Below are 21,995 nucleotides of genomic sequence, written 5' to 3' on the forward strand. Positions count from 1 at the left end.
ATGTCGAAACATTCTAGGCACGTGTCCTCCTGGCTACCTGATCTCAATTTTCCACACTCTGGTCAAAATCTGTGCCTCAGACAAATACTCTCACCATTAGGTGACAGAGCCACAAGAATCCCTGGGAAAGCAAATGAAAGGGGATTTATCTACTGCAATTTCTGAACCTGGGGTATCAGTCAAATGAAACTGATTTTGGCTAGATCGGATTTAAATAGAAACGCCTATCCTCTACAGAAATACGCGTAATGATTTGCAGTGATTTAAAAACGTGTATGTATTCTTTAAAATAAATGAAACCCACAAGTACATTTCAATAACTCTGAACTATAGGGTTATGAGTAATTCCTCCCTGTTTATTTTTCCAAATTTCTGAGCACTGAGATCGTTCTTTTGAGCTTTAAAACTGATCACATAGTTATCTATTAATGGTTAAGGCCACTTGGTAAGAATGCTGTAGAAACATGAAAACCTCATAAAGACTATAAAAATTGTTGCCTCTAACAACCAAGGAATTTATAAACAATTCAGTAATTTAAAAAACCCTCTAAGCTCCAAAGTTTCAGACCTTAAAAATTAAGCCTGTTCTACATCATTTAAGAATCTTCCCTCCGTTCTAAAACCCAGATCTACCAATACCCGAGTTTCAAATCAAATCTGAGTCAGCAGCTGTCACCAGTTATAAAAAGAACTTAAAACTACCCTTATTTAATCCCAAAATAAGTTTTTAAAACCATTTTTTAAGAATAAAACATCAAGGGGCGCCCGGGTGGCTCAGTCGGTTCAGCGGCAGACTTCGGCTCAGGTCATGATCTTGCGGTTCGTGAGTTCAAGCCCGCGTCAGGCTCTGTGCTGACTGCTCAGAGCCTGGAGCCTGTTTCGGATTCTGTGTCTCCCTCTCTCTGACCCTCCCCATTCATGCTCTGTCTCAAAAATAAATAAACGTTAAAAAAAATTAAAAAAAAAAAAGAATAAAACATCAAAACATGCTATCTCAATTCAGCAGTCTTTTAAAAGGAACAAAACTGGGGCTGCAAGTGCCAATAATGGGCAAATAACATGTATCAGAAACCACCAGCTGTATTCACACCAGTTCCTAAAATAGGTCTGTTATTGTAAGAGCTTTTGCAACCATTTGCAAGAAAGGGGAAAATCACAAAAGGCTTAATTTTTGCAGAAGGCACTTTATAAAAGCGTTCCGGCTCCAATTTGGTTGGGTATAGTGTTAGAACAGGGAAATAATGCAAATACCAAAAATCCTTAGCTATGGAGGACATGCGTCTTTTGTTAGTAAAAGGCATGCCTGGGTATGAGAGACAATTTGTTTCAATCTGGCACAGGGTTTGGCAAAGTTTAGGAGTAATAGGAACAAGCAAAATACGATGGCTATGTTGTGCACGGAACAGATACTTTTAAAACTTCTAACGTTTATTTTTGAGAGAGAGGGAGGGAGAGTACAAGCAGGGGAGGGGCTGAGAGAGAGGGAGACACAGAATTTGAAGCAGGCTCCAGGCTCCGAGCTGCCAGCACAGAGCCAGACGTGGGGCTCCAACTCACGAAACAGGAGATTATGACCTGAGCCGAAGTTGGATGCTTAACCGACTGAGCCACCCAAGCGCCCCTGGAACAGATCATTTAAACCTGAGAAGATGAACCATGCTTGAAAACTAAGTAAGTTTGGACGTCTCTTACATTGTCCATTACGTGCCTGTGTGCAATTAAATGCCCGCCAAACTGTTCCTGGCACTTTTGTGATTCAGATAGAATACCTTACAAGGGAAATAAAGAACTCACAAGGGGGAATGTCAAGTGCAGACAGAGGTTTTTCTATTAGGCCAGATCTTTTGTTGTTGTTGCTGTTTCAAGTCAGGTTTGAAAGACTCGGTCTTTTCAGAAGTTCAACAAAACAATGAATTTATTTTACCCCAGTATCATTTTTTTTTAGTTTATTTTGAAAATAAGAGTTTCTACTAAGCCAGTTTACAAATCTTTCTGATTTATATAGAATAGAAAAATATTCATATCCATCTTAATAAGAGTAGGCCCAAGTACGAGGTATGTTTTCTAGATGTAACTACAAATAAAATTTTATTTTCCTTTGAAGTTTATTTATTTTGAGAGAGAGAGAGAGAGAGAGAGAGAGAGAGAGAGGGAGGGAGGGAGGGAACAGGAGCAAGAGAGCAACAGGGGGAGGAGCACAGAGAGAGGGAGAGGCTCCAAGCAGGTTCCGAGCTGTCAGCACAGAGCCTGACATGGGGCTCAAACCCATGAACCGTGAGATCATGTCCTGAGCGCCAATCGAGAGTCGGACATTTAACCCACTGAGCCACCCAGGCGCCCCACTATAAATAAAAAATTTTTTAATAACATTTTTTAATGTTTATTTATTTTTGAGAGAGAGAGAGAACAAACGTGTGCGCGTGCATGCGCGCAGGTGGGAGAGGGGCAGAGAGAGAGGGAGACACAGAATCCAAAGCAGGCTCCAGGCTCCAAGCTGTCAGCACAGAGCCCGATGCAGGGCTCACCATCACGAGCCATGAGATCACGACCGGAGCTGAAGTTGGACACTTCACAGACTGAGCCACCCAGGCACCCCTATAAATAAAATTTTAAAAACCAAAGGTGATTGCAACAGAATTCTACGTCGCTAACTCACTTTCCTCATGGAGAAATATCGTCTCTTTACTCACTCAGGTGAAACAGAGAAGGAAAATGAAAAAGCAAAAGAAATGCCAAGAATCATTCGGCACTTCCTAGAGAGACACTGACACCAACCTCGGGAAAACATAATGCGTATCCCTACCATGTTAGAAAAAACAAAAAATCTGCCCACCATAATGTGGTATAGTTCAAACTCGGAAACATTTCTATTTTTAAAAATATGCAAACGAAAACATCTCCGCTTTACATCTTAAATAATTCTTGCTGATAAAGAGGAAATGTTTTTCTAACAGCCTGTAGAGTCAAGTCTGTCCGTAAAGGTTCATGCTGGTTTTCACTCCTGGCAACGAAAACACATTGAAGAGAAACTCCTGAAGAAAAAGCCTCATTCAAAAGTGATTTCGTTCATTAAATAGGGAAAGGGGGAGACGGAACATTAGGATCAATCAAAAGAAGACATGAAATTATTCATGTTTTCACCCTTATCCATAAACAAGTTCAGAAGATAATTGCATTTGTGGCAAGAACTATACCCTCACAAAGATATTACTAAAAAAGGGGAAAAGACAGAATTACAAATAAGTTTAATTTTTTTACTTTTTGAGAGAGAGAGAGAGAGAGAGAGAGAGAGAGACAGTGCAAGCAGGGGAGGGGCAGAGAGAGAGGAAGACACAGAATCCAAAGCAGGCTCCAGGCTCTGAGCTGTCAGCACAGAACCTGACCCGGGGCTCGAACTTGTAACTGTGAGATCATGACCTGAGCCGAAGCCAGACGCTTCACTGACTGAGCCACCCCAGGCGCCCCTAAGAGATGTTTCAAAATAGGCACCAGACTCTTTTATATGGTCACCTTGTTTCAGAGGATCTTATGTAGAAAAGAAATTGCAATGGGAAATACATTTTCACCTCTCACAAAAAATGTTTTAATCCCTCATAATTTTCCCACCAAAAGCTCATTTGAGAAATAATTTATCGCATGAAAGTACTACTATAAAATACTTTAAAAGACCAAGGTCATAACTTACGTACGTATATAGTTTCAAAACATTATGAGGATTCAGGGTACAAGTAGCTGAACGGGAAAAAGAGAGGAAGCTATCCACCGGGCACAGAGATGATCTCATTCCTGTATATAAAAAGGCATCAAAAAGCACTCTGCTCATGCTTTTTCCCAATGGTATTTCTGAGCGATGAAGATCCTCAGATTAATATTGATACTAAAAAGCTGACTAAAGTACCTTTACTATCAGAAAACATGAAATTCGGAACAAAAACCACTAGGGAGAGAGGATCCCTCGCATCAAAAGAAAGAAGTTCTCTGTAATGCATGAGGTGACTCAAGAGTGTAATAATCTACTGCAACTGAAATCTGGAAATGTGGGGCTTGAAAAATACCAACAGTATAGATCACCCAGGAAAAAGACAATGGTTTCCTCTCAACCAGACCCCAAAAGCAGGAGGTAAACACCCAAAGTTACGTTTTAGAGTCTTTGGATTTAAATAACGATCCACATCCTTTGAGATGGAAATTCGAATGAGCCGCCCTAAGAGATATCTCAAGAGGTGGGAGGGGAAACAGAGATGAAATTCAACGGAGGAAGAAAAAAAAAAAAAAAAGCAAATGCGATACAAAGCTTAAAGGATCCAACAGGAACTTCTGAGGCAAGGAACACACAGAAGAAATCCTAAGGTGTGTGAAAGAAAACTGGAAGACGTGGAGATGGTAGAAGGTCGTGCAAGGAAGCAGTGTGCACAGATGCCTCTTCGCTCTAAGGAAGTGTGGATGTGCATTTCTTCAGAACACTAACGATCTAAGACTCTTTATCTGCTCATTTTTCTTACAGGTCAGAGCTGGAAAATCTCGAGCGTGGGGGGTCCAACCGAGGAGGAGGGAAACCCTATGCCACTGAAGACTACATTCTGATAAGCACGCTGAGTCCATCGCAAAATGTTAAAACCAAGTTTTATTTCAATCTGCCAAACTGGAGACATACGGTGACCTCGACACATCTCTGTAAACTCCTTTCCTTGCAAACAAACAAACAAAAAAAAACAGACGATGGTGACGAAAGGAGCGTTTCTGAGGTTTGAACAAAGTAACACATAGCAGAACCTCAGGAAGAGCTTCATTCAACTTTCTTTTAAACACTAAGGTTTTTCCTGGAGTAACCCCTCAAACCATTCAATGTCAGCAATGCCATAAAAGAGAAACCCTGGCCCACATTCGTCTACGAAGCTGTTTTTAAAAATGGCAGTCCTTTTCCTTGGCCAACCCTGCCACCTTCTACCAGATGGCTTGTCCCCATCCTCTCAGCGAAAGAAAAAGCAAATAAAAACTACACCGGATGTATCCAGTGGGAGGATAAGCTGAACGAAACCGTCACTGAACGGTCGGGCACGTTTCCAGTCGGTCCATCACCTACAGTGTCATTCTAACCCCCTTCCGCTGCCCGAACAGCTCGGCCACCCCCTGAAGGAAAAAGGGGTGGGGGCAGGTCCTCAGTAGAGGTTGTCCGTGTTGGTGCTCCGAGGTGTCTTGATCTTCTCGATGTTTTTGACGATCACATCATGCAGGGTGGCGTACTGGTTCCGCACGTGCAGCAGGATCTGGCGCACGCTCAGGTACTCGTTTTCGTCCACCTCGGCTACCGTGCGGCGATAATCTTCCACCTGGGGGTACTTCACGATCTTGGACACCAGCTTGGCCCTGGTGTTGTAGTAGGTGGAGAAGCGGCGCAGATAGGAGGCTGCCGTGCTCTCCACGGTCCACAGCTGGTCCACGGTGTCCTCCTGGATGGACACTCCGAAGTTGTTGCCGTCCTCCACCTTCGGGATGAGCAGCTGCACCCACATGCGCACCGTGTTGCATTTCTCCCTCAGCAGCTCGACCTCGGGTTTCACCCACTCGATCAGCTCCACCAGATGCTGGTTGCTCCGCAGCAGCTGTCCCTCGCCGCCCGGCAGTGCCGGCACTTTGACCGAGGGCTGGGTCTGCGGAGGCGGCGGGTCCCGGTTGGGCCCGTCCCCCGCGGTGTCGGGGGCGGCGGGGGGCTCCGGGGCCGGCACCGAACGGATTCTGGACAGGTCTTGCAGGCGCAGCTCCCGGACCCGACTATCCAGCTCCGACAGCTTCTGAGGGAAGAAGGTGGACACCAGATCCTCGGCCTCCTGCGCGATGCGGGCCCGAAACGAATCCACTTTCCCCCGCACGTCCTGCTCCAGCTTCAGCGGGGAAGCCATGACGTCCAGGGGCGTCGAGCGTCGGGGCGGCGGCCACTACCCGGGCTCCCCCCGCGGCCGGCGGGCCAGCCTTGGGCTTCCGCCGCCACGGCCAACTCCCAACAGACCATGTCCAGCCACGCCGGAAGTGACGTCCCGGACTCCCGACGGCGCGGCCCGGCCCGCGGTGGGTGGGGAGGGGAGGGAACCACGTGCCGACCGCGCCCTCCGGACAACGCCCCAGCCAGGCGGCCCTGGCACCTGTGTGCGTGCAGTGGGGGTCGGGGGGGGGGGGGGGGGGGCTGCGGATCTAGTTCCCGGAGCAGTCCCCCACCCCCACCCCCACCCCCACCCCCACCCCCACCCCCATCCCCCGCCTCTCGGCCGGAAGCCTGCGCAGGAAAGACGGTTCCAAAGAACATCGGTAAACTTGAGCACTGTGAGGACCAAGCAGACAAGTCGATGTACTTTATACATAGGGGCTCAAGGAGATCCACGATCGCTCTACTTGTTTTACTTTCATTTTCCTGAAATACTTTCCTTTTGTTCTTTGCAACACCATAGTGCATACCTTTGATTTTATACTGAAATTATTAAAGTTTAGATCAAAAAAGGATTATTCTAAAGATGTTATAAGTTCTGAACGTAACCGTCACCTCAGTTGAACTGCAAACTTCCTCAGGGCATAGGCCAAGTCTTAATTTGTCTCCGCTGCATGTGGCACAATGCCTGGTGTGGAGCAGGTGCTCAATACCCGTCTGATGAAATAACCTTGAATTAGTAAGATTTTAGCAAACCATGACTTCACAAGATCTAGAACAAACAAGTATCAACAAGACATGTTACAGGTTGGTCTCCGCAGCAAGCGGACAGAGATTGTTTCCAGGAAATTTACTAGGGACTGTTCTTAACCAAAGGACCCCTGGAAAGGAAGAGCTACAGCAGAGGGAGAAGCTGATGAAATCTCTAAGCCTCAGCTGACCCCACGGGGAAGGGGAAAGCCCCTTCACAGTTGTCCAAAGTTGAGGACAAGGCAATTCCTGAAGCGGGCTGTTTGGAAAGAAATTCCTTAGCTCTGAGGCACGAACTGGGGAGTGCCTCAAAGCTCCAAGAACACATGTACCACAGTGAGATAACTAGACTAACAAACCAGCGATTTCACTTGTATTCAAGTCAACTGTGTTCAGCCCCAATTAGGGGATGAAATTTCTGTGTTTCGATCATTTCAGGTCTTGGAATGTGACAAAGGTGTGGTAGAGGGAATTATATTTTCGACGATGTGTGTATGGGGATAAAGGCGTATACATATTGTGGTGTGTATGGGGTGGGTATTGGGGAACTACTGGTAAGCTGGATCTTCAGGTAGGAGGGAAAGTGGCAGGAAACGAGGCAGGAGGGTAAGCAAGGACCAGCTCCTAGAGGCAGGGCCCTGTTTGCCATGATTAAGGAACTTGGATTTAATAAAAAGCCAGTGAAGGGCAGGGAAAACACAAACACACACACACACACATACACAGATGGAGGACTTCAGTGGTCGAGGTGGATCTGAAGAGGAGAATAAAGAGAGACTGCTGATAGAATCCAAAGCATGCCTCAAAGTGATGGCAATGGGGCTGGAGAGAAGAATATAGAGTTTTAGGAAGTACAATTAATAGTACATGGTGATAGTTCTGGATATGAAGAGATGAGAAAAGGCAGAATTCAATACTCATTTTTTCTTTCTGTGGTTAAAGGAAGAATTTCTATTTATACCTACATTAAACCTCTCCTAAGAGATAACTTGGATATACATATATTTTTACACATGCAAATTTACATTCAAGTTAATGGGAATTTAGATAGAGCGATCAAACGGAAAAGGAAAAACCAATCTTGAAACATGACCACAGCTTTCCCACATCTTGATTTTCTTCGTAAGTTTGGCTATAACAGATTACAAGAGAGCTACTACAGAAATTCTCTTTAATTGAAAAATATCCTCAGTGCTATATATGGTTTACCAAATGGTTACTCTTTTTTTCTTATTCCAAATTTTTATTTAAATTCTAGTTAGTTAACATTTAGTGTAATACTGGTTTCTGGAGTACAATTTAGTGATTCATCACTTAAGTAAAACACCCAGTGCTCATCACAACAAGCGTCTTCCTTAATACCCATTACCCACTTAGCCCGTCCCACTTCCTCCTCCCTCCATCAACCTTCAGTTAGTTCTCTATCATTAAGAGTCTCTTACGGTTTGCTTCCCTCTTTTTTTGCCCCTTCAAATATGTTCATCTGTTTTGCGTCCCAGATTCCACATATGAGTGAAATCATACGGTATTTGTCTTTCTCTGGTGGACTTGTTTTGCTTAGCATAATACACTCTAGCTCCATCCACATCATTCCCACTGGCGGTATTTCACTCTTATTGACGGCTGAGTGATATTCCACTGTATATACCACATCTTCTTTATCCATTCATCAGTTGATGGACACCTGGGCTCTTTACAAAGTTTGGCTATTGCTGATAGTACTGGTACAGACATCGGGTTGCACTGTCCCTTCAAATCAGTATTTTTGTATCCTTTGGGTAAATATCTAGTAGTACAACTGCTGGATCGTAGGGCAGTTTGGTTACTCTTTTTTCAAAGAGAAAATATTTCTAGTTGCTCTTTTAGATAACGGAGGACTTTTTATATTATGGCACTGACTAATGCTGCCATTTATATGAAATTATTTTCTTTAGTTGTCTGATGACAGGATATAAAATCCTTGGGGAGGGGGCTCAGCTGCTCTTTTTTCTGGCGTGGTGTAAGAATTGTATTCATTCACAACGTTTCTTGTCCTTGTTAATGAAAGCAACAGTTGGTAGGAAAATGACAGCTCCTAATGCTGCCTTCCCCACTGACCATCAGCAACCAGCAGTTGTTTTTAAAAATTATTTAATGCACTTGCATGCCATGATTCCACCCGTGAAATGGACACCGAGTGCTAACAGGTGGAAGAAAGCCATGAACAGCTGTGTAGTGTTGTCTTGTTCAGGCTTCTCCTTTCTCCACAGCCCAGCAGGGTTCAGCACGCACGGATGCCGAGACTGACACACCACTCTTCTTTCAGTAATACCTACAGATTTACGGATTGATTTATCCTTTAAATATCCCCCAGCTCCGAAACTAAGCCTGTAAAGAAAGGATTCTGTGGTCCTATGTATGAGTTCCATTTAGCGAATTAGTCTAAGCAACTCTTGTGTCAACTCTTGGATATAAATGTAACTTCGAGGGGCGCCCGGGTGGCTCAGTCGGTCAAGCGGCTGACTTCGGCTCAAGTCGTGATCTCGCCGTTTTTGAGTTCGGGCCCCGTGTTGGGCTCTGTGCTGACAGCTGGGAGCCTGGAGCCTGCTTCAGATTCTGTATCTCCCTCTCTCTCTCTGTTCCTCCACCGCTCACACTTGTGCTCAATAATAAACATTAAAAAAAAAAAAAATCTAAATAAATAAATAAATGTAACTTGGAGATACAGATTGGAATTTAATCCTTCAAAATACTTATTTCCTCACAGCTTTCTGTCAATAGAAGTTAGGAGAAATATAATCAATGGGGCTAAACCTAGATAATCATAAGATTCTGATGAGCCCTTATGTTGATGAAATTCTTCATCTCTAGATTGCAATGGACCTTAAGTTATCTAGACCAAAGGGCTTCGTTCAAAACTTATCGGTACCCCCTAGTGAGCATAAAATGCTTCGTTTTCCAATGTAGTCAGTGAGAACGCTGCCAGAGTCACTTTCTAGGTTGACAAATGCCTCCCTTCCCCTTCTCATTCTTCCTCCTAGTCTGCAGCAAGCAAGGTACAGAAATAAACAGTGTAGAAGCACCTGCTGCCATGGCCTCTGGTCGGTCGTCACTGCCAATTCAACATCTCCAGGATCTGTCTCCAGGTCTAACCTGTGCACACCTTTATGCAAAGAGGAGTGGCAAAACGGCACTGTGGTTAAGGCTGTGCCATCACCCTGCCACGTTCCAACCCCGGCTTTGCTACTTACCAGCCATGTGACCCTGCTCGGTTATTTTACCTCTCTCTGCTGCATTCTCTTCATCTATAAAATGAGCATTACAATAATAGCTATGTCATAAAAGTTGTTTTGAGGATCTAGTTAATAAAGAGTTCGGCACAGTGCCTTGAACGTGGTACGTGCTCAGTAAACGTTAGCTATTATTAAAGGAGAGGCATCGACATTCCAACATCTCCCTTCACCCTCTGGAATGGAGAACTGTGAATTCTATACAAACAAATCAAGGTATACTTTTCTTGTTCACGGTCTTGTTATTTATCAGTGATGACTCACTGTATTACAGAGTTGGATGTAAGGAATTAAAAAAAAAAAAACTTGCTTGAGTTTCTTAGAATCCGTATCACAGAGGGCATAAGTGAAGTAAGTGCAAACGTTACTAGCTACCTTGGCTGAAAAGTACATTTCTCAGCAGAACCCTTTCTGTAATTGCCATGTCTTTATCACATTTGTATTTTCTCTTACAAATGACATAATTGGTATAATTTGGAAACACTGACGTCTACTATCAAGGATCTCTAAGATCATGGATTCTAACCAAAATCTATTAACCTCTGGGTCCCAGATGCCTGACTTTTTTAAATGATTTGGCCAATGACTCTCTACCCAAGGCACTGATGGCTCCCTTGTTTTCAAAACCCCTGTTCTGGATGAACAATGAACCCTCTAGTTCTGCATTTCACATATTGTGGTCCATCAGTTCCCTGTAATTATTTGTGTGAATTCACGGTGATGATAAAACAATCGATGTAAGCATATTCTGGGTGATATTATAACCGCCATGCAATCTGGGGGCCAATAATTCTATTTTTTATGATTATAATGCCACCAAGTACCATTATTTTATTTTCATTTTTAAAGGTTTGTTGGATTATTTATTTTTTGAGAGAGACAGAAAGCACAAGCAGGGGAGGGACAGAGAGAGGAGGAGAGAGAGAGAATCCCAAGTAGGCTCCATGCTGTCAGCACAGAGCCCAACTTGGGTCTCAATCTCAAAAACTGTGAGATCATGACTGAGCCAAAATCAAGAGTTGGATGCTTAACCAGGGGCACCCGACGGCTCAGTCGGTGAAGCATCCTACTCTTGGTTTTGGCTCAGGTCATGATCTTGCGGTTCGTGAGTTCGAGCTCCACATCGGGGTCCGTGCAGACAGTGTGGACCCTGCTTGGGATTCTCTCCCTCCTGCTCTCTCTGCCTCTCCCCTGCTCTCTTTCTCTCTCAAAATAAATAAAAACAATTTTTTCAATAACAAAAGATTTGGATGCTTAACCGGCTGAGCCCCCCAGGTGCCCCCAGTACCAGTACCACTACCTTAATTGATCAGAGAGAAAAGCCTATTAGGTATGGTTATCTTTGTTTCCCCTTCTCCCAAACAACTGTTAATCAGATGGAGCAAAGGTTTCCTCAGTGGGTCAGAGAGAGAAAACTGGAGGGAGAATTCGCTTCTCAGAGAGTACTCGATAGTGAGAAAACGTCTAAGTAAAAATGCAAGGAACCTGCACCGTGAGAGCTGGCATCACGCTCACTTGTCAGGCGTGACTAGTTCCCACCAACATGATCTTTTACGTAAATTCATGTTGTTGGTGTTAATTTTATTCTCTTTGTAATTTTATTTCTATTTAATTTACGCAATTACTTTGGCTTTATAGCTATAAATCTAGAAGTTTAAGATGCTTTGAGAACTTAATGTTTGTATATGCTTAAAACGATGTCTAATAATGGAGAATTTCTTCTTTAAAGAAATCACTTCCTTTAAAAGTACAAACCCTCTTGTAACATCTGGTACAAACAACTGCAGTCACCTTCTTAAAATGCGTGTCTGGCCGCATTTCCATCTTCTACAGGGTATGGACCAGATTCGTTAGGCATGGCCCACAAGTTCCTCCACGAATGGACCCTGCCATCTTTTATTTCCCAGAAGCTACTCTCCATTTCAACAGCGGCTCTCTCCTACGTCCTCTACACTTATGTATTCACCTCTCTGTGTGTGAACGCCACATTGCCTCCTCCTCCTCCCGCTCTACCCTACTCGTTCCCCCTTCTAGAATCAACTCAAGGGGTGTTCGGTGAAGAAACCTACCCAGGTACCACCCCCTCCTTCCTCGGTGAGGTTAGTGTTCTGGGCACAAGTTACATAGTGTAGTAATATCTACCTCATAAAGCTGCCGAGAAGGTTAAATGAAACAACTTACCTCAAACAGCTAGGACACTAAATGCTCCAGAAACAGTAGTTCTGTTTGTAATCTCAAGAGTATTCTGCATGTATCTCTTTCACAGTTCCTATCACAGTGTTGTCATTTTAGATTTACAAGTCACTTGTCTCCACTATGATAACCTCTTGGAGGACAAGGATTTTAGTTTATTCATTTTTATACAGTCTATGGTAGCACAGTGTCTGCTAAAGGCAAGTGTTCAATGAACATTTACTGAATGAATAAATGAATTAATGAAGCAAAATAGGATAAAACTTATCTGACGGGACCTGGCTAGCAGAAGACATGGGAGTCTCGAGCAGCTCATCTTTCTCTTTTTTTTCCTCCCTGGAAAGTTGCTCAAGTGTGCAACATCCATCCTGGGAGTCCTTGCTGCCGTCTTCTGGGCTGGGCTCTTCAGGGATTTAGACAGGAAAGGTAGGACACAGATTTCTGTCTCCCACCAACAGGATGCCGAGTTTGACATTCTGCTTCTGACTGTGGTAACAGACCAGAAATCTGGGAGTCACAGGATTGCTGAGTCCTACACAGTCACCCTCGCTTAACTACCTGGAGCTGCTCTGTAGGAGAGTAGTTACGCAGTGGTACGTGTTTATGCAAAACGAACGTATTGGGAGCAGCAGAGAGGTACACACAAGGAATAAGGGTGATGCTGGCTCTGACTCATGCTCCTACTGTTTATTTATAGCTTCTTATTAGTATGAGATTTGTTTCATTTGGCAAGAGTACAAGATTTCAACGGACTGAGAGAGGAAGATGTAAGAAAATGCCTAAGCGTAAAACTTCTACAGCTGAATAATAATCTGTAACTCGGTGCTGTGTCAACAGGCTCCCGAGGGGCTGGTGCAAGCTGAAACCACTCCAGAATCACAGATTTCATGAGCTGCAGACTTTACTGCGAAAAGTATAGTAGTGGTTAACTCAAGATTTTATTCCTCCATAGACACTTCCATTTATAAATGCTAAATTCACTAGGTGAGGCTACATTTTTTTTTATACAAAATATGTACAATGAGTTTTTAATTTCTCTAATTTCCACCAGCAGCGATGGTCAAAAATCGAAATTTTTAATTTAACAACATATGCCGAAGATTTTATACGCTTCAACCTGAAAACAAAAGTACTTTCTCAATGTTCATTTAAAAGTATGCTCTGTCCTCTGACCCTGATTTTCCTTCTTGGCATTTCCCACAAACTGACATTCGTTTTACATATTTGTGTATTTGTCGCTAGAACATAAAAGTGAGGGCTTTGTTTTATCACTGGATTCTTTAGAATGAGAACAGCCTGGAATATAATGGCTACTCAATAAACATTTTGTTGGATGAATAAGGGTAAAATGGTTCAATCTCTTAATAATTCTTTGAGGACAGCTGCATTTGGAAGAGTGTTTTTTTTTTTTTAATTATAAAAGTAAAGCAATTAATCAAATAGTCACACTTAGCATGAATAACAGTTTTCTGGATAATAAACTCAATTTTTTTTTTAAGTTTATTTATTTGAGAGAGAGAGTGTGTGCATACACGCATGTGTGGGAGGGAAGGGGCAGAGAGAGAGGAGAGAGAATCCCAAGCAGCTTCTGTCAGTCCAACACAGGGCTCGAATTCACAAACTGAGATCATGACCTAAGCCAAAATCAAGAGTCAGATACTTAACTGACTGAGCTACTCAGATGCCTAAAATCAATTCTTAAAAGATTTGAAGAAAGAAATCTTTTATGCTCTAAGGGTATCTTATATTCATCTTTTCTCTTAAAGAGCAACAAAAGAGGCACGACTGGGTTTTTAGAAATTTGGATTTGGTATTTATCACTACCATTCACCTTCTTAAAATAGAACTGTTTGTTTCAAAATGAAATTACGAACTGCATTTTGATAGATGGAAAGTATGCCTTCCTAGCTTTATATTTTAAAGTCAGGTCAACTACCCAGAACTACAGTAAAATCTCAAAAATACAAATAAAAACAATGGAGTGTGGACTTGTTTTTAGTTCTATTAACTTTTTGCTTAAGAACACTATATTCTTCCTCGGGGCACCTGGGTGGCTCAGTCGGTTAAGCGCCCGACTTCAGCTCTGGTCACGATCTCACGGTCCGTGAGTTCGAGCCCCGCGTCGGGCTCTGGGCTGATGGCTCAGAGCCTGGAGCCTGCTTCCGATTCTGTGTCTCCCTCTCTCTCTGCCCCTCCCCCATTTATGCTCTGTCTCTCTCTGTCTCAAAAATAAATAAACGTTAAAAAAAAAAAAAAAAAAGAACACTATATTCTTCCTAATCTAAACTGAACACAAACTTGGTAAAATAATCCTAGGAGGAGAACAGCTTTCAAATAATTAGCGATCATCGAGGCACAGAAATTAGATTGACCGTTTCTTTCTGTATGGTGCACTATTATAAATAACTAGATATTTTACTAAAAAAGAAGATAAACTGTATAACTTAAAAAGCTGACCCCCAAACCTCAGACTTCAGTGAAGCTGTTATATCAGAATAGACTTGAGCTATTTTAAAATCTGAATTCAAGTTCTTTCATCAGTAATTTTTTAATATGTTTAATAACCTATAGATTTCTTTTTAAGAAAGATTTTATTTTTAAGCAATCTCTATACCCAGCATGGGCCTCGAACTTATAACCCTAAGATCAAGAATCACATGCTCTACCGAGTCAACCAGATACCCCTAAATTATGGACTTCTATTATATATAATAATGTAAGGTAATAGGCTCCATCTAAAAATGAGAAAGAACCATAACTTTGTACAATGACATTTATTAATAATTACCAAACCTGTGCTGATGTAACTGTTTTGAAGTCTATGTTGGGGTCCCTGGGTGGCTCAGTCAGTTGAGCGTCTGACTTCGGCTCAGGTTCACAGTTCCTGAGTTCGAGCCCTGCATCGGGCTCTGTGCTGACAGCTCAGAGCCCGGAGCCTGCTTCACGTTCTGTGTCTCCCTGTCTCTCTGCCCCTTCCCCGCTCATGCTCTGTCTTTCTCTCAAAAATAAAACGGAAAAAATATATATTAAAAAATTAAAATCTATGTATGATAGTATTTATTTCATTAACACTTGTAAGAAAACAATAAAGACTGGCTTCGTGCTACACATGAAAATAATGTTTATTATATCCTCTGGATGAACTCATGACATACCATGTGGCTCTCTGATATCAACAGGGAAAGGTCAGGTTAAAGACTACATAGTTTCTTTTCAATTATCAGCTGATGTCACTAAATGCATCAAAACAAATGCGACACAGTCAATCTGAATAAACACTAAAGATAGGAGAGTGGGTTATATCCCTCCCCCATCACATGAGAATCTGGTGAAATGGGAAGACAACAGAAAGAGGGATCAAAGGAAGCCAATCTCTCACACGCTTTCTAGGCAGGGCAGAGCTTGGAGGGAAACCAGGTTAAGAGGTGGGTGGAAAGCCTGTTTGAGGTTATGGCTGATCCTGCTAATAACCTGCAAATAACCTTTGAGGTTATGGCTGATCCTGCTAATAACCTGGGAGCCCAGGAAGAGGGAGACCCCTCTGTAGGGTCCCCAGGTGATCTTTCCTCCCCACCCCTGCATGAGGCAGATGCAAGCCGCCTGCTGACCGTCCCCCTCGAGGAATGGCCCTGCCTGGGAATGCCCGCCACATACACCCTCTCCTTTTTTTCTAGTCAAACTCTGTTCACTCCTTGGCCTGCATCCCTCCCTCCTCTCTAAATCTTTACTTCTGATTTCTATTTCATGGAATCTGGAACTAAAGTTAAACTACAACAACGCCACCAATACCAAGTCTTGCAAGAAATAATACGAAGAAACTTGATAAAAAATATTAATTAAAAAGTAAAAAAAAAAAGTAAAAGAACAGAAAACCTGGTGTCTGCTGTCACTCGGTTTTCTGTACGTCATCGAAGTCTCGAGTTTCTGCAGACATTATGTGAAATGAACACTGAATTAGCATCAATATAGGAAATATTTAAAAGAACTCTAAAATCACTTTTTAAAGGCTAGTGTAACAGATTATAGACTACTGAGGAAGATTCTGGGTATATCTGTGTTTGGAAAGCCCTTCCTTTCAAATTTATGATTCCCTTTCCCCCCCAAAAGTGACAAAGGGTAGGTCTAAACAATCGAAATCAAACCTTCATAGACCTAGTTAGAAAATGAATGGTAATGTAAAAGCCACTGTAAAATCTTGCATATTTCATTCTTTGCAAAGATGCCAATTAGGTTCTGTCTGTTGATGGATGTTAAGGAAAAACAGCATCAAAATGAATCTCTATGGTGAGCTGAAGTTGGGAGGGATCATGGATGATTTGCTACATCTAATGGAAAACAATCTCCCCTTGCCATCCATTTATAGGTTCTTCCAACTGTGGCCATATGTTTCAAAGGTCAGTCCCCCTAATGACAGACACATCACATACTGAACACCTACTATGTGTGACGTACTGTGCTAGTACTTGATTTATTATTTCATTTAAACTTATTAGCCTAGGAAAAAGTAACTATTAATATTACTATACTAGAGATAAGGACCCTGAGGCTCTGAAAAGTCTTTCCTGATAGTCTTTGAGTCTGCCTGCAGTAAAACAGTGCTGGTTGAAATCCAAATTCATCGGACCCCAAAGCCCAGGCCTCATGACTGCCTACAAAACAAATGCTCTATCAGTCCTCCAAAAGTTTTCCCAACTAAACTAAAAAGTAATGACTCCCCCAAAAGTTATTTTCTCCATTAAACTAAAAAGTAGTGACTCATTGAAAAAAAAAAAAAAAAAAAAGTAATGACTTAGTAAAAAGACTTTTTTTTCTTATTTCTGAATAAGGCCGCACAATGTTACAGGATGAATGAACTACCTGTATACCCTGTGCTATTTTTCTATTTAAGCCAATGTCTAAAATGTGTGTCTACACATACTCGAATGTACGATATATATATACATTTTTTTTTTTTTAAAGATTAATTCTAGGGCCTAATTCTGCAGCTCTCTTTAAATGAAGGGAAAAAACTACTAGCAGATTAGACAAAAAGTAACAGTTCTTCTAAGAACTTTAATTTTAGTTCCTCTTTCACTTACTTTCTGTGTATTTCCTACTGCTGTGATATATATGTGCACATGTTATGTGTTTATTTCATCTGGTCTCCAGAATCTTGGTTTGGCAATATCTTCCGCTACCCATTACACTTTTGCTATAATTATCTACAGTATATGTTATGTTTCCAAAGAGTATAAATAACATTTCATTGGTTAAGTATAAAGACTGGAAATTTGAGGGTGAGGAAGTTCAATCACAGGATACTGTTTTAAGAAGTTCCAGCAAAGTGTACAACCTAACAAGACTTAAGTTAAGGCTAACACAAAGAAAACTGACAGCCTGGTACATAACCTTTTAAGCCTGGCTTTGGTCTAGTTCTCTTTTTAAAAGCTACTGGATGAAAGCCTAGCACTGACTATCACACGACACTGGATGCCATGTATAAAAAATGAACTTTGATTCATCCCCGCACCATTTACAAAAATTAACTCAATATGGATCACAGACCTACGTGAAAACCTAAAACTGTAAAACTTTTACAAGAAAACATGAGAAAATCTTTGTGACTTCGGGTTATATAAAGATTTCTCACAACAACAAAAACTATCCATAAAAGAAAAAGCTGATAAATTGGACTTCATCAAAAATTAAGAATTTCCACTCTTTGAAAAACACCGATAAGAAATTGAGAAGTCAAGGGGCACCTGGGTGACTCCGTCGGTTGAGCATCCGACTTCGGCTCAGGTCATGATGTCACAGTTTGTGAGCGGGAGCCCCGCGTCGCGCTCTGTGCCGACGGCTCGGAGCCTGGAGCCTGCTTCAGATTCTGTGTCTCCCTCTCTCTCTGCCCTCCCCCACACACGCTCTTGTCTCTCTCGGTCTCTCAAAAATAAATGTTAAAAATAAAAAAAAAAAGAATTTAAGAAATTGAGAAGTCGAGCAAGAGATTGGGAGAAAATGTATCCAACTCACATATCTGATAAAGAACTTCTATCTAAGAATATACAAAGAACTTTCAAACCAATTACAATAGAACAAACAACTCGATTGAAAATGGGCAAAAGATACGAAGACACTTCACCAAGAGTCTGTGGATGCCAAACACGTATGGGAAAAGAAGGTTGAAATTATTAGTCATCAGGGAAATGCCAATGAAAACCACGCCATATGACTGCACACCTACCAGAAAGGCTACAGGGAAAGAGACTGGCCACACCCAGCGCTGGTGAGGACGTACAGGTACCGCACGCTCGTTACTTCTGAGAACATAAAGTGGTACAACCGCTCTGGAAAACAGTTTGGCCGTTTCTTAAAAAGCCAAGTACACATCTACCATGTAACCCAACCAGTCTATTTCTAGGTATTTACACAAGAGAAATGAGAGCATCTACCCCTACAAAGATCTGTACATAAACATTCAGGGGAGCTTTGTCTATAGGATCCGAAAATGGAGGGTGAATGGGGGTAAGCAATTGTGTTCTCTGCCTTCGATGGAATACTAAGCAACAGAGGAATGAACTACCAATAAAGTAACAAGGTGGATGAATCTCAAAATAATTACACTGGAAGGAAAAAATACATAATGTGTGATTCCTTCATATCAAATCATTTTTTACGAACATGTATTTTTAAATTTATTTTTACCTTGGTTTTGGTTTTGTTTGAGAACGATAAAGACGACATGCCAAATGAAAACAAAAGAACACTGCTAACGCTGCATCTACAAATTCCTGGAAATGTTCTAGCTTCCAACAGCTGGAACTAGAGAAAGGTGTGAGGGGAAAGAAGCAGAAGGAAAGGAGGGATGGCGATTTGTCACAAAACCTCAAAGTGCTAACGACAGTCAGAAATTCAAAGATGCCTGATGATATTAGCAGAAAGAAAACGAGCCATTACATAAAGATGTAACAATACGGTTGTGACTATCATGCTTCTAGGAATATTTGTGTTACCATGACCTATGATGTCATAACTTTAGGTAAAGTATCTCAGAGCAGTTCTGTCTCAGCTTAGTGGTAAGTCTCTGGGAAGATTTCCTTGTATCTGACTGTATTCTAAGTACTGGTCTCTTTTTTTTTTTTTTAATGTTTACTAATTTGTTTTTGAGAGACAGAGAGTGAGCAGGGGAGGGGCAGAGAGACGGGGAGACAGGGAGAATCCCAAGCGGGCTCCACGCCGTCTGCACAGAGCCCAATGCAGGCCTCAAACTCACGAACTGTGAGATCATGACCAGAGCCAACACAAGAGTGAGACGCTTACCCAACTGAGCCACCCAGGCGCTCCCGGTCTTTCAATTCTTTAGATTAGAAAGTCCTTGAGTACAAGGCCTGTGTCTTATTAATCAACTGTAACCCCATACTTGGCACCTTCTTGCAAAAATATCACTTATGCTGCAAATTGGCACCCCACCACGGCCTGACAATCCTGCCATTTCTCTGGCACGCACGAGACAATCACAACATACTTCAGGGGGAAAACAGAAACCCTCAGAGGTGTCCTCTCTTACCTTCCTGGAACCAAACCTCCTACCTATGAACCTGTCCGGCCCCTACTGCAAGAGGATGAAGATCCTACCTTCTGGCAAAGGGCAATCTTTCTACTTGTAATAGGAATTCGACCTTTCATTCCTTGTCAATGACCTCATTACCTCTCCCATAATACCGCTCCCTTCCTACCGACTCGTTCATTCTCTACAAATTTGCATTGTTGGGGAGCCCCAGAGGTTCAGTCGGTTGAGCATCCAACTCTTGATTTTGGCTCAGGTCATGATCCCAGGGTCGTAGAAGTGAGCCCCATGTCGGGCTCTGCTGAGTGTGGAGCCTGCTTAAGATTCTCTCTCTGTCTCTCTCCCCCACTCCTGCTCTCTCTCTAAAGTGAAAAAACAAAAAAATTTAAGTTGTTATTTTGAGATAAAAAAATCCCTGTTCTCTGTTCCCTTTTATAGCCAATGCTATTAAAATAGTCATGGTGCCCTCATTTCCTTACTGTCTGATCCACTGTTAATCTAACCTTCATTTCCATGTTGTCACTACAGGGCTCTTGTCAAGGACAAGCCAATGACTTTCATGTTGCCACAGCCAGTGGCTCTTCACCTCCATCTTACCTGACCCCTCAGTGATATTCAAGTCAACCACTACTGCCCCCTGGAAAACATCTCCTCTCCCGGCTTTCCTTCTCCTCTGCTGGCTGTTCCACTTCAGCCTGGTTTGTTAGCTTAATCTTCTCCAATGGGATCTCTCACTCAGGCCTGGACCTCCTTCTCCCTCTACGTTCTCTTCCTAGATGAGGACAGCACGCTCATGGATTTAAATACCTCTAAACAGTCAATTCCTAAATTCAACTTCTCAGCTCAGAGTTCTCCCCTCCCCAAGTATCAAATTCACAGAGCCAATCTAACATGTCCCCTTGAAATGTCTCACAGACATTTCAAACTTACATGTGTCCAAAAAGAACTCTTAAAATTCACACCTATGCTGCTCTACCCCAAACCTTTTTCATCTCAGTAAATGGTACCACTATCTACTTGGTCACTCAAGCTAGAAATATGAACATATCCAGTATGTCTCCAATTCTCACTGAATCTACCTACAGAATGTATTTAGAACCCATTCATCACAACACTGCCATCATCGTATCGACTGGACAGCTGAGAAAGCCTTCTGATTGGTCTCTGTGCTTCTAACATGTCTCCCTCTAACCCACTGCCCAGACGACAACTGAAGTCACCCTGCAAACTCTACCATTCGTGTCACTCGGTTACTTACATCCCTTCGTTGGCCCTCGGGATACAACCGAGCTCACAAGTTCTTGCATGACCTGGCTCCTTCCAATCCCTCCAGCCTCATTTTCATTACTCAGCCTACCTTCACCTCATTCGCTAAGTCTTCCGCCACACTGGTTTTCTTTCAGTACCTCAAATCAGGCTCTCTCCCGCCTTGCACGGGTGCTCTTTTCTCTGCCTGGAATCCCAGCCTCACTGTCCGTTAAATGTCACCTCTTAAGAGAGCATCCTTGATCCAGTCTTCAGTAGACCTCCCTGTTAATCTCTGATCCCACTGTTTGTTTTCTGCATAAATCTTACTGTCTTTGTATTGTATTTGTCAATTATTTTACAAATTTTTCTGTCTACTTTTTCGGTTTTCTAGTCAGTCCCATCAAGTAGAATACAAACTGCAGGAGCACAGAGGCAGATTTATCACTGGAACACTTGCCCCCAGCATTTCATCATCATACTCATTAAATTGTTTCTGGAAAAAAAAAAAAAGTTCCCTGGGTGCATGAAAAAATGAATCTTAAGATAAATATATAAGCCTTATGATCTAGTAGCAGACTAAAGGAGAAAGTCCTGAAAACATACTAATCTGGAGTTTAGTTACATGGATGCAACTTACCATCTAGATACAAGCAAGAAAGTCTATTTTGTTATTTTGTAATAGTATTTACATTTTTTTGAAAACTTCTAAATTTTACAAGAAACTCTTATTCTTAAATTTAATATTTCCTAATATCTGCAACATGTTTTTCTCCTATTTAAGGTTGAATAATTGGCTTAAAAATGGGAGATTAGAAGACTTGCTTCCTTACCCCACAACTGTACTGTCTGTATCTAAGATGCTGAAAAAGGTAAAACTGATACTTTAGAGAATTCTGTGACTCACGGAAAGGCAGAATCCACTCCAAAGAAACTGGTCGAAACTGTTAATAAGAAATGACCATATGTTGAAAGCTATCTTTCTCTTGTACTATAGGTGTTAATAATTTATCTTACTGTCTCTGATGCAAGAAAACATTTCAAATGTTATGGTGTCAGCTAAGTTACGGTGTCA

General features: G+C 42.1%; 2 protein-coding genes across 5 annotated transcripts in view; both read right to left on the reverse strand.

Annotated features, from left to right (window-relative positions):
- Positions 1 to 21,995, reverse strand: part of ATF6 (activating transcription factor 6) — a 201,151-nt gene that overhangs the window by 80,919 nt on the left and 98,237 nt on the right. The gene's annotated exons all lie outside the window — the stretch shown is intronic.
- LOC122211512 (proteasome activator complex subunit 3-like) lies at positions 4,607 to 6,031 on the reverse strand. The gene has a single exon (XM_042924744.1). It carries the CDS (start codon positions 5,898 to 5,900, stop codon positions 5,160 to 5,162), a length of 741 nt encoding a protein of 246 aa, XP_042780678.1. The 5' UTR covers positions 5,901 to 6,031; the 3' UTR covers positions 4,607 to 5,159.

Source organism: Panthera leo, chromosome F3, assembly GCF_018350215.1.
Source record: "Panthera leo isolate Ple1 chromosome F3, P.leo_Ple1_pat1.1, whole genome shotgun sequence".
In the NCBI taxonomy this organism is placed as follows: domain Eukaryota; kingdom Metazoa; phylum Chordata; class Mammalia; order Carnivora; family Felidae; genus Panthera; species Panthera leo.

Excerpts from the sequence above, each read along its gene's own strand:
- LOC122211512 (XM_042924744.1), bottom strand. The coding sequence starts at position 5,900 with ATGGCTTCCCCGCTGAAGCTGGAGCAGGACGTGCGGGGGAAAGTGGAT.